Genomic DNA, 13727 nt, shown 5'->3' with positions numbered 1-13727 from the left:
CAGATGGCTAAATGTGAGTCCATCTGTGGTTCATAGACTTTGGAGGCAATTTCAAACCACAGATTCGGCATCTAGGAGGTTCAGTCAAGGACGGCCAACTGTTACGACCAGTGCCGATGACCGATATTTGACATTAAGTGCACGCAGGAATAGAACCGCTACTCCGACACATCTTAGATCCTCTCTTGCTGCAGCCACCGGAAGGTTGGTGTCAACGTCAACTGTGCGCAGAAGGCTCCACGAAGGTGGTCTGTATGCGAGACGACCAGCCATTTGCGTGCCGCTCACATCACGCCATAGGAGAGACCGTTTGCAGTGGGCCCGACAACATGTCCACTGGACGTCAGATCAATGGAGGCCTGTTCTCTTTACGGATGAGTCCAGGTTTAGTCTAGAAAGTGACAGTAGACGTTATTTGATATGGAGAGAACCTGGGACCCGTTATCATCCATCAAACATCCGTGAAAGAGATGCATACGGAAGAGGCAGTGTCTGTGTTTGGGGAGGCATATCCTTAGGAGGGCGCACATACCTCCATGTCTTTCCAAGGGGAACCGTGAATGCTCAGGTTTATCGAGACAACATCCTTGATGCTTATGTGCGCCCATATGCCGGGGCAATTGGTGATTGCTTCCTGTTACAGGACGATAATGCAAGACCACACAGAGCTCGCATTGTTGATGATTATCTTCAACAGGAAACAATTACTCGCATGGAGTGGCCAGCTCGATCCCCGGACTTGAATCCTATCGAGCACGTTTGGGATGCTCTAGGGAGGCGTGTATCTGCCATCAATCCGCCCCCTCAGACCCTTGCCACGCTTGCAACTGCTTTACAAGAGCAATGGCTCTCACTTCCTATTGAACTGATAGACCGCATAATTGAAAGCATCACACATCGCTGTTTGTGCTGTATTGCTTCTAGAGGCAATCATATTCCATATTAAAGGTACTTTTTCTATTGCAAACCGATACTTCCAATTTGTTTATTTTATACATGTGCTAATTTCTATACTACTATTAATGTCTGATAATTTCTTTTTATGTTGTTTAATACCTTACTATGTGTTGTATATTGTGGGTAAGTTTCATAAAATTCCATGTGTAATTTCTTGAGTTATCGCGATTTTTGTGAATTTTCCTTAATTTATGATAACCAGTGTATATATATATATATATATATATATATATATATATATATATATATATATATATATATATATATTAAATAGTCAACTGATATCATTTAAAATTTCACGTTGTTTGACAGGAATGCGACCACTGCACTACGCTTCTTGGCAAGGAAAACCAGAACCTGTAGCTCTTCTTCTGCAATACAACGCATCTGTGAATGATCAAGCTAATAAGGGTGAAACTCCATTACACTTAGCTTGTCAACATGGACACGTCTTGGTGGTATGTACTATTTCCTCATAGTCATATGTTCTAAACATTTAATTTATAATAAGATAAATACAGTATGTTATTATTCAATTAAATAATTAAATAAAATTAGCTTATTAAATTTCAACTTAAACTGTTATTAAAATAGCTATTTGTTTAACGATGCATTGTTTGTATTTTAACGAAGTTTTGCAAAAAATAATTAACATGAATTGAATGCTTATTAGTATTGGATATTAGTATTGTCTGTATTTATCTGTAATAAGAGTTAATTTCACACGACACGTGACATAGTTAAGCAAAATCTAACTGATTCGCATTTTTAGAAATAATTCTTTTAATGCACCCTTATAAAGGAATAATAAATTAATTTAAAAAAAGGAAATTATTTGACTTAACCGAATATTTAGCAAGGTTGGCCCACGACTGAATATTTTGGTAATTTCCTAGCAGTAAAATATAAAAACTTGTTCCTCTAATAAATTTTTCCATGTCCCCCCCCCCTTCTAACTAATCTTTTTTTCTGTTTTTTTTTTAATGAAAATAATTGCGAATCTCAGCTTCTGCATTTAATTTTACCAATTGAGAACATTGATTACTAATTAGTTCTATAGATATTAAGTTATATTAAGCATTTTTTTTTATGTTTTATAATTATATATAAAGTTAATTTATTAATAATATCTTAAAGTATCCTTACGAAAATTCAATAACTTTTCAAGTTACATAAGTAATTTTATTTCATAAAAACTGATATTTTTTCATGAGTGAAGTAAATTGATTTAATTACACTTTAAATCACTTTAATTTGTCTTAATTTTCCAAAAACGCGAAATTTATATTATATCAAATTCAAGAGTTAATCTTTTGTTATGATAATTTGATTAATAAAAATATAATAACAGCAATAATTTTTATATAAATTGAAATATTCGTAAGGCTTTTTGAGTCCCAATCACCTTCTAAGTACTTCAATTTTCCGTCTTAATTGAAAGCCCGTTAATGTACTTTTAAAACAAGTTGAATCTATTTCAATTTATCTATTTTAAATTAATTTATTTTCAATTGTTTATAGTCTTTGTTTAAATTGCACTGATTTACAATTATTTTGCTTTTGAAATAAAACCCATTGTTCTAGTACAGTAAATTTTGAAAAGTGGGGCCTTGAAAAAAAGTGGGTTTTTTTTTTCAAGCTGACCCACCTGAAAAAAATCGGGTGGATATTTTTCGGGCTGTGCCCATTTTGACGAACCTCGAACCTTCGACTTACCTTGAAGTAACTGTTGTGTTTCTAATCCCAGATGGTGTAGTCTAGCTACACCTCCGTAATATCAAAAAATCTCTAAAAGGTCTAAAAACAAATGCTGATCCCTTAAAATCTCGAGAATAATAAAACCTAAGCATTTGAGAATATAGTTGGGGGAGGTTTTATCATCCTTTGCACCAATGACGAAACTGCGGAAAGAAGCCCCCTGTTGAAAGTTTAGGTATTTGATATGGCCACTCAAAAATCATGAGAGCCGTCTGCCTTATCCTCAAAATACCTTAAGTACTATTAAAAAGAAAGAAAAATTTGATCACAAATGCTTTTTATTTTATCCACATCTGTATGTCTTTCAGAAAATATGACCTAATAATACTGTGGGCCGGGATAGACTGGTTGGTAGGGCACTGAGCCCATGTCCAAGAGTTCGTGGGTTCGATCCCAGCCGGCCGAAGTGACTAAATGGTGACTGATACACATTAAATCTGTCGTCGAGTCGCAAATTCCTCCATGTTCCCATAACAAATCAATACCTCTGGGGGTAATAATCCAGGAGCTCCCTTGTCTTCTGGATTGATTCAAAATTACGAGTCTACGGAGTTGAACATTAGCAGTCCAGGGTGCGTAGCGTTTTTAAAAAGTACTTAAAGGTGCTTCTTTTCGATTTTTGTCTTTTAAAAGCCTTTAAAGGTGCTTTTTTTATTGGGTGTTTTTAAAAAGTGCTTAATTTTCCCTTTTTCAAAATGAGATTTTTCCTTTACTATGTTGATTTTCGCTACGAATTATAACTAAAAGACACAGTTCACATTGTTCTATTTAACGTTTTCACAATTCATTCTACCCCAATCTATTTCGGCGTATTGTCAGTCTGTAGCGTATGAAAACGCCATTCGTTTTACATGATTCAAAATTTCATAATTTTGTCAAAATTTGAATAATTGATTTGTCATAATTGTCAAAAACAATGCCAAAAGGTTTTTTTTTTTTTTTTGACATGATGTTTAAAACAAGATAAAACCGACCAATTGTCAAAAATTTTCCAACCCTGCCTAATTCTGACATTTTTTTTAAAGTGCTTAAAAATATTTTTTGATTGCTTGAAAAATGCTTAAAAGGTGCTTATTTTTTGTTGAATAATTCGGTTACGCACCCTGGTAGTCGTAAACCCAAAAATTGGGTCTGCTGTTCAAGGACGGATATAAAATAAAATATAATAATACTGTTTCATATAGTCTGAAAAATTCAGCAAAATTATTTATGTGTACAAAAGAAAAAGAGAAAAAAAATATTTAAGAGCAAAAACGTTTTCTATAAACGAAAGTGACGAATAAAAATGAGAGTCGCTTTGAACGACGCACTAATTCCATTTCGTTGTTTTAATTATTTGTCAACGGTTACGTTACAATATTAATGATAGGAGTACCTGCATAATTAAGAACCTGCTATATATATTAATATGCTGTATTGCTTTACAAATTCACCTGCTGCCGTATGCGTGCTGGGATTAAGTAATCAGTTTGGGGTGTTCTGCATTGGAAATTAATTTCTATCTCACTCTCTCCGGCTATCGAATGTTCCGTGACATTGCAGGAACTGTCTCTCATGGAGACGAGTCTCGAATGTAATATTTGGCATGACCACCCCCCCCCCCTCTTGCAGTATCGGTTTTATGCGAAATATTGAGTTTATATTCAGCTAGATCTTTCAGTTAAATTTTAATTAATTTAATTTCGAAAGGAGATTTAAATCTGACATTATTGATGAATCGAGTTTTGGTCTTTAGTTGAATTTCATTCCAAAATATATGACGTTGTTTTATAAAAATAAAATTAAACGTTTTTTTTTTTTTTTTTGAAGCTCTGTCGCCTAGGAAAATAAAAAGGCCACAATTTAAGTGTTCATAAAGCGATGACTATTGTATATCATCTTGCCGTGAAGAATCATCTTAGCTTTAGAGCGGACAAATAACTTAAATATTTTAAAAGTTATTAAACTTTTTTTTAAAAATCACTAATTTTTGGGACATTTTTTCACGTAAATGAAAACTATCAAAATCACTGCCTTATTCTAAGTTTTTGCAGATTTTTCTGAGCTCAGATAATGCAGTATTGAGGGGAGTTTTTAATTGTTAAAAAATTATACGACAAGAGCTTTTCATTTTTAAAAAACTGTGGCTTTCCCCCATATTGACTTTTTGCTCTTTTTTCTAGAAAAAGCATAGGCATGGCTGGTTTTAGATAGACTAAATTAAACCTAACAGTCATCAGTAACTGTTGTTAACTCATAGCCGTAGAGCTGCGATGGCGCAGGGGGTAGAGAGTTCGCCTTTCAGTGAGGTGAACCGGGTTCGAATCTCTAGCGATGGCTAGTCGAAACGAATCCGCATCCGGCTTGCACCGATCACAATGCTGACGTAAAGACGGATCATGGGTTAAAGTCCCTTTGCCGCCAGGCTAACCGTGGGAGGTTCTCTTGGTTCCTCACCATGTAACGCAAATGCGGGTTAGTTCCATCAAAAAGTCCTCCACGAAGGCAAATTTTTCCCAATACTTGATCCAGGAGTTCCCTTGTCTCCTGGATTAGGTTCAAAATTACAAGGCTACAGAGTTGAACATTAATTGTCGTACGCCCAAAATATTGGGTCGTCTGTTCAACGACGTTTATAAAATAAAACATATAAGTCGGTAGTTTTTATAAATATATAAAAGAATGTTGGAAAAGGTGTGCCATTCCACGCAACAACGATGCAATGAGTGTCACCAAACATCTGGTGGTAAATGTTTAACTTCTGAAGAATTGCTATGTAAAAATAATGATGTACTATAAGGATTTTTGTTTATTGCCCTTGTTTATCATGTATTATTTTTAAAACCCTTAGATGTAGAAGCTCTGGATAATGTTTGCTATGACAAATTCTTTATTTCAAAGAAACGTGGCAAAATATTGATTGAATTAATAATTTGATATTATTTAGAAAACTATCGTTTCAAAATTACATTTCATGCATTAACTATATTTTTTTCTTTTTTTCTCACAGACCAGTTTATTGCTAAGATACCATTCCAATATCCTAATTCGTAACAAAGATCATAAATCTCCACTGGACCTGGCTTGCGAATTCGGTAGATATCAGGTATGTCAGCATAAATAGTTTCATGTGTAGTGTGTATTATTACCAAAATTAAATATTCATAAAACTAATATTATTTTTTGACAGGTGGTGGAACTGTTATTGCAACAGCAAGCTAATTCGCGTTGCCGTTCTCTGTTAACAGAGAATCCTGAGGACTTAGCGGACAACAATCGAACCACATGCTTGCATTTAGCTGCCAGGAATGGACACGTAGATGTCATTAGGTACGTTTTACAATACTTTATGTGTGTTCACAAATTTGTATTATTTGTCAAACTTTTTCGGGTGAAAAAGTAGATAGCTTTCAGGGGTCTGTTTAGAAGAAATTTGGGTCCGTTAACGGAAACTTTCAAAAATATTTTAACTTAAAAACGGACCCTTCACAAAGTAATTTATCTTTTAATCGGACCCTTCACAAATATGTTTATCTTCATTATTGTTTTGTTAATCGAATAAACCCTTCCCAGGAATGGGGGGAAAGAAAGACTAATGTAAACGAACTAAGTTTTGTCTTCGGCAGACGCTTCTTCCTTTATTCGTCCGAAATGAATATTCTGCGTTCAGCAGTATAGGATAAATACCAAATATTTGTATGTTGCATCGCTAATTTAGTAGCTGCAATTGCTGTTTATTTTTTAAAATTTAATTTCTTATAATTATATATTTAAAGTGTTGCGCATAATCTTGTATGTCTTTACAATTTAAAAACTCCTTGAAAAATTTTTTTTGCAATAACGGACCCTATTTGCACAAATTCACAAAAGCGAACCCTGGTTGAAAGAATGTGACTTAACCTTTATTTTATATCCACAAATTACTCGTAACTTGTGGATATAAATTGTGTTGTTTGGACAGACCCCTGGATTTTGTCACAAACTCTTAGTTACTGATAATCAAAATTTTACAACATGTGTACTGCAACATCGTTAGTGTCAGCTCGTAGTAGCGATCTCTCGTGAAATATATTTTTTAATTGACAAGTTTATAAAGCCCAGAGGTTTGTCATACGCTCCTTGACACTGAAAATTTAAAATTTTACACATGTGCTACCATTATCTGTGTCAGCACACAGTGGCGTAGGGATCTCTTGTGAAATAGGAATAGTCGATCTTATAAGTTCCAGAGATTTTTCATAAGATCTTAAACACTGATAATCAAAATTCAATAATTGATTCTTTAATGTTCTGTTTTATCCCTAAAATTTTTTAAAAAAAGCTAAAAATTTAAGCGCTATGTTTTATTATTTTACTTCTAGTATATATTTCTAGAAACTATTATATTTCTCAGAAATTTTGCCTTCACTATAACTTTTATGTTTTTCTTATATTTAAATAAATGAAAAAAAATTGTAAAATCTAAAAATAAAATTATTATCTTTTTTAAAAATAATTTCACATTTAAATATTACTGAGTATTTAAGTTTAAAACATCGTTTTTGTTATGGAAATATTTTTTAAAAATTAGAAGACAAAAAAATAATTGTTTGAATAACGCTTTAAAAAAAGTGTACTTTAAAATAAAGAGTATGACAAATGCATTCTGCTTCGTTAACTTAAACAAATATTTCAAACTAGGCGGTAAAGAAAAAAAATACCGAGCGAAGTGATAGTTCTTAACCATACCTGCTTATTAAAGATTAAACGGCGAAAATTGCGGGGAAATTAATTAATTAATCAACTTACCGTTATCACAGCGGAATAAATTTTAATGCCAACCTTTTCTAAAATAAGCGCCAAATGTATGTCACCTTTCAACGCAACCTTTTAAAAAGCGGTCTTAGTTATCGAAAGTTTCTCCTTACATCGCATGCCTTCTATGACCCTTATTAATTTCCTGTCAAAACTACGCATATGTATAAAAGACAAGGAACGCAGAGAGGGATCCAAAGAATATTATAATTAAGACCCTTGCTAATGAATATGGATGAGACAATTAAGTACCAATTATTCCCGATTGGGGACGCTGCTGTAGTTTTCGGTTCTCCAAAAGTATTGTCTTCTTCTTTCTCTGGTTTCTTTTATTTTTCTTTCTTTCATTAGCGGTTTGAGACATAAGGGTTGTTCTTTTCTTGGGTTTTGAATATTTATGTTCGTTTCCTGCAACTCTAAACTTTCAACTTTTTTGTGAAAATATAAGTTATGGTTTTGTTTAGTTTAGAATTCCAGGGTCTCTGTATCAATTAGCTCCAATAGCTTAAGGCGGGAAGAAAGGAGAGTTAGTTTTTGAAGTTTGTTCTAATGAATAAAAATGAACTACTTTGGGGACTAAAGTAATTTTTCAGTAGAACGTTGTATTTGCTTGCCTGGAGATATATTTAGTGATGATCATCAAAAAGTTTTTAAGTATTATCTTTCCTTGAATGATGCGGTTGTTGCCTTAAAGATTATCGATTCACGCCTGAACTAAAGTGATCTATACACATTAAACATTTTAGGAAATATTTTTCATTTTTTTTTTTTTTTTTTTTTTTGTGTTTATTATTGTTATTCTTTGCAATTACAGATATTAAACACGTTTTATATTAGATTGAGTTCGTAAATAATTCCCGCATTATGCTAAAAGAAATAAAACACATAAGCATGTAATTTTAATTGGCTTTAGTAATGTTATCTTTATATTCAAATGCGAGGAAAGTGCTCTTACCTAAAAAGACGTTTTATATATATATATATATATATATATATATATATATATATATATATATATATATATATATATATATATATATATATATATATATATATATATATATATATATATATATATATATATATATATATATATATATATATAAATGCTCAAATGCAAATTCAAACTTTATTGAGTAAAGTACAACCACTATAATAATTTAATAACGCTTTTATTGATTAAAAAGCTGAATTTTATTTACTTTTTAAATAATTTAAAAGCGTTTTCAAATATTTTTCGAAAAATAGATAGATTTTATAAATGAATAAATTTTAACGCCATATTTTGTCAAAAAATGTCCAACATTTTTGAATTCTAATTCGACAGTTAATTTTTTTTTTATTTTTAAAAACCCGTTAAAATATACAGATGTCCAAGTCAAATGCTGATCTAGATCAATTCAAAATCAATTTCTGTTTGCGCCGTTCCTATTGGAAAATAATCTGTTAAATAGTTTTTTAGAAGAACTACATCAAATGTGATCATTTTTACTTAATCTGAGTTAAGACATCCGATACTTCATAAGCTAATAAAAATTAAAATAAGACAAAGCTCATATCGAAATTAGTAATAAAAAAACGCGATGCGATGATATATTTGCCTTCCCCCCCTCCATAGAAATAGAGGCATCTGGTTTATCGTCTTGAACCTGAAGGTTTCTCAGGCAATATCTTGCGTAATTTCGTATAATCAAACCTTCCAGATAATGTATTTATTTGTTCAACTATTCACGAGTTATATAATTTTTCAAATTTATTACTGAAAAAAAAATTGCAGAGAGTTTTAAATCTCACCAACCCTAGATCATATTATATTTTATATGCTGTTTTTTTTTAGTTTTGTTATATTTTATTCATTGCATGACTCTTAAGTGTGAAAAACAGCCTTAAAGATGAAATATTGGAGAATTTTGTTCCTCTAAAAATTCGAAATTTATGGATCATATTTCTTCGTTTCCTCGCAGTCTCTAAAAGTAGGATTGAAATTTAATAGCATAAATCTTTTGCGTTGTTGAGTTTTTATCAACTTCTTATCAACAACGATTTAATCGACTTCTTATATTTTCAAAAATCATGCATTTCTTTTTAAAATAAGTTTTTTTTAAATATTTTATGTTATGAAATTTTCTGATACAAATTACTCTTTTGATATAATTCCCATTAATGTAAGCTATTTGCGTTTGAATATTTTAATGTACTGTTGGTCATTTTGAATGTTATTTCCGTTGTTATCTTGTAAATGTCATTGCATTGCAAAATCATTAGAAGTTATAATTCGCAATTCTTCCAAACAAAGTTTGTTTTCAGGTATAAAAATAGTTATATAGTCAAAAGATTTGGGTGACTATGACTTCTAAAAAATAATCGCCGAGAATCTCGCCTATAAGAGCATATTTTACCTATTTTTAGGTACAAAAATCTGAATATTTTCTATTAAAATAAATAAATTAATTAAATAGGATTTTTCTTTTCAAACGTACAATCAAAACTTCTTGAAATTCTCTTTTATGTAAACTCAAAAGACGTCATTGTGGACCGGGATAGTCGTGTTGGTATTTCGTTGGGCCCATGTCCAAGATGCCGTGGAATCTATCCCCGCCGACCGAATGCTAATTGGTGCACGTTAAATCTGTTGGGTCACAAAGTCATCCAAGTTCCCATGGCAAATTAACATGTCTTTGTGTTCTGTGATGTGTGTGTGGCTAAAGACGTATTCTTAAAAGCAAGAAACGCACCCTCTGCCTTAAATTTGCTTAGTTTCTCCAAGCACGCTTGCTGGTATTGGTAAGTGTCATTAGAAACAACAACAGTAGTTTGCTCTGCATTCTCTCTTTGATTATTAATATTATTTTTAAAAAAAGAGGGTATTCTAAAAAAGATATTTTTTTCTAAAAAGTCTATTTCTTGTTAAAGTAGTAATCGTCTTTTTTTACCCGTTCATATTAGAAATACTTGTAAGTAAACGTAGTTTTAAATCCTTTATTTATATTTAGGTAATAATATTTTAAAATTAATATTTTTTGTTGTTATTTTCAAAAAATCTAAATGCGGTTATGCTACCTACTTTCATCAGTGTCAATTTTAAAAGAAATTTTGATTAACGTACCTTTAACAAAATATTTTAACGTAGAAACGGCCCCTTCGTATATTATTTCATCGTGAAAACGCATTCTTCACAAAATATGTTGTCTTATAAACGAACCCTTCACAAAATTCTTCTTTTGAAAAACGTAGTGACCACTTGCTTACGTATTTTCTATACTACAATCCTTAAGAAACATCAATTTTGTGTTTCCTTTTTCTTCACTAACAGAACATTTTCTGATGCTCGCAAAAAGGATAATGGACCGACTCTAATGTAATTTCAGATTAAGAAGACGAATAGATTTTTCACAAGAAAAATTAATCTTAAACTGATAACTGGTTTTGTGATTGTGACTTTTCCCAAAATTATAAATAAAGACCCTATTACCTTCCTAAAAAATACAAAATTATTCATGTACTTCCGCAATTTTACAGAACAGGATCTTTCACATAAAGTCTGGAATAACCCTGATTACTTAATATGCTGTCATTTTTTTTTAAAAAATGATCATGTCTCATAGAAATGTTGAACTTAAATAAACACATGAATATAAAATTGTGTATATACAGAGTTATTTCTCTTCAATAACTTACTCATTTATCTTTAAACATAGTGTTTTCCCGTAAAATTTACCACAGAAATTGAATTTTTGTAGCTCCCCCTCTTCTTAAAGAATGGCTTTTATTGTTGTTGTGCATAAATATTTGGCGATATAATCGTCTCCAATAAATCTATCTGTTATTATACTGCTTCCATTAGCTATCCGATTCTTCTTTCCACTAAGTCGTCGAATCACCTCATTCAAAATGGCCAAAATAACGATCCTCTTGTGGGAAGACCCATTACGAATCTTAATTCGCATTCCGAAAAGAATTGGAAATCCTGGAGGAAAAGATGATGGTTCTGATTCTTGGTGGCGCGAATACGACCCAAAAAGAAAAAGGAAGTAACTAGTTCCACTGTTTGATGGTCGATATATTTGATCAGTTCCAATATCCATTGCTCCTTTCATGGCCGTGGTTGAACAAAAAAGAACAATTGGAGGGTGTGGAAAGACGCCGTGGTGACGTGTCCGCCGATTTATTTCAATTTACTTTCTTTCCACCCTCAAAATGTTCGATTTCTTCGTTCTATCTTCCACTTCGGGGATATTCGATTTCTAGATAATTCTTTGGCTTGGTAGAGAGATATTCTTTCTGGCCATAATTTATTTAGAATGGCTTCTGGGTGGCCTGTGTCAGTAGCTGCGCATTTTTATGGCTTTTTGTTCTTAACCGGAGATGGTTCGATAAAGGGAATGTTTTGGTGTGGAATATCATTCTGATGTCTCTTTTTGTCTCGTGATCTTGCGTTAGGAAATGATACCGATAATGGTTTCTGATAGCTGATGCATACACATTATAATGGTAGTCACTGTTTGCTGTAGTAGATTCTGAACGGGTGATAGGTCATTTACTTTGTTTACACAAGTCGTTAAATGTTTACAATGTAAACACGGTAATGTAAGATCGAAATTCTTCACTAGGTTGTGAATCATCATCAGCGCATGACCTCTTTATCAAACAGTGCAGTTTTTAACCGCAATTTTGATCAGAATATTTTTTACACACCTTTTTTTTTAATTTGGAATTTTGGAAACTATACAGATATCTAATTAGATTATGCTACTCCAGCTTTTTTTTATTGCATTGATAGGATTGATGTTCCAATGCAGGTTCATACACACAGCCAATTCCACGCACAACAAGTGGACCAATTTGCGATTAAAATTAATAGACTTTTTTTTAAAATTCATTTAAGATGTGCTCAAAATATTCCAAAATGAACAACTTTCAAAAGCTATTGGCAAAGCTGTTCTAAAGAAAAGCATTTCCTACAAACTTAAATGTGCTTATTCCAGAGATAACCTCCGAATACGGCAACTCAGGTTTAAAATCCCTGGTTAAGTTGGGGATAAACATTTTAATATTTTAAGCAACACATATTGCATCATCGATTGTTATGACAACGGTTACCATGACAGTCATTAGTTATAAAAATTATTCTTGATATAGTGCGTGAATGAATAAATGAGTGGAAAATAAAATAAAAGAGACGAATTATATTAGAAGGCAATCCAGTATTTGTTTCATTACTACATTATTTTTTCACCATAATAAAAGTTTCAAAGTCTTAGCTCTAAATTTTCGAAAATTTTATTCTATGGTTGGTGTGAGAAGGGAGCAGTTTAATAGATATTTGTTTACCCTATCTGGGCGTTATATATAAGCACTATTTATGGATATTTAATATATTATTCTTTTAACATTACATAATATATACATAAAGTAATAAAACGTGTTTCAATAACACTTTTAGCTATCAAGCTAGCTCACTATTAGAGCTTTAAGTGCAAGACACCTCTTAAAAAATCAACCCATTTAACCTAAAGATGCAATAACATTTTTCTTCATAAACATAACCAACATAAGAGGTTCAATATATTATTTCTCCCTTAGAAATATTTTCAGCGATCAAACATATCCACAAGGCGGGTTCGGATTTATTACTCCTCCAGAGAGGAATCATCAGAAGGCAGGGAACTAAGAAACTTATTAGACCTTCAGATGTGAAAAGAAAAAGACCGAAAACTTTTAACATTTTATAAGTATTTTAATATCTCTTTTTGGCAATATTGCAAAATGGGGAATGATTCGCTGGAGAGATCTTTTAAAGATAGGGTTCCCGAGATAAAAATCTTTTTCCTTTCATAATAACGCGCTCAAGGAGGCTCTTTTGAGTTCAGAGATTCCAGGTTTATTGGAGTACCAATATTGGGAATCGCAGCGAAAAGAGTAAAATAGATGAAGATGGTAGAGGCTATAGGGACATTAAATTAAAAGGGATTTGATGAGCTGAGTAAAATGGATGGATTTTTAAGCTGTATTCAGGATTCATCAAGGAAATAGTCGCTATGAATTGCTGCAGGGAATAATAGAAGTAGGAGAATTGAATGAATATTTTAAATGTCACGTTTGCTTAATAGTCATTCTTTTTAATAGAATAGATTCAATCGAAAAATGAACTCAAATTTTTAAGTATCTCTCTTTTGGTTTTTTAAGTAGATTCTTAACTCTCAGTTAGTCTTGGAACATAGGATTGATATTTTAAGAGA

The 13727-nt window shown here is 32.0% G+C and overlaps 1 protein-coding gene across 3 annotated transcripts in view; it reads left to right on the top strand.

Moving 5' to 3' along the window:
* Positions 1-13727, top strand: part of LOC107451127 (caskin-2) — a 351713-nt gene that overhangs the window by 185790 nt on the left and 152196 nt on the right. For all 3 annotated transcript variants that reach the window (XM_016067122.4, XM_087151724.1, XM_071186767.2), the window contains exons 4-6: positions 1270-1415; positions 5705-5800; positions 5885-6024. In XM_016067122.4, the coding sequence (XP_015922608.1) occupies positions 1270-1415; positions 5705-5800; positions 5885-6024 (382 nt within the window). The remainder of the gene's footprint in view (positions 1-1269; positions 1416-5704; positions 5801-5884; positions 6025-13727) is intronic.

Source organism: Parasteatoda tepidariorum, chromosome 9 (assembly GCF_982258835.1).
Source record: "Parasteatoda tepidariorum strain Cologne lab strain chromosome 9, Ptep-v5.0, whole genome shotgun sequence".
NCBI classification, from domain to species: domain Eukaryota; kingdom Metazoa; phylum Arthropoda; class Arachnida; order Araneae; family Theridiidae; genus Parasteatoda; species Parasteatoda tepidariorum.
The sequence above is the reverse complement of the archived record's forward strand: the minus strand, read 5'-3'. Positions and strand labels throughout refer to the sequence as shown.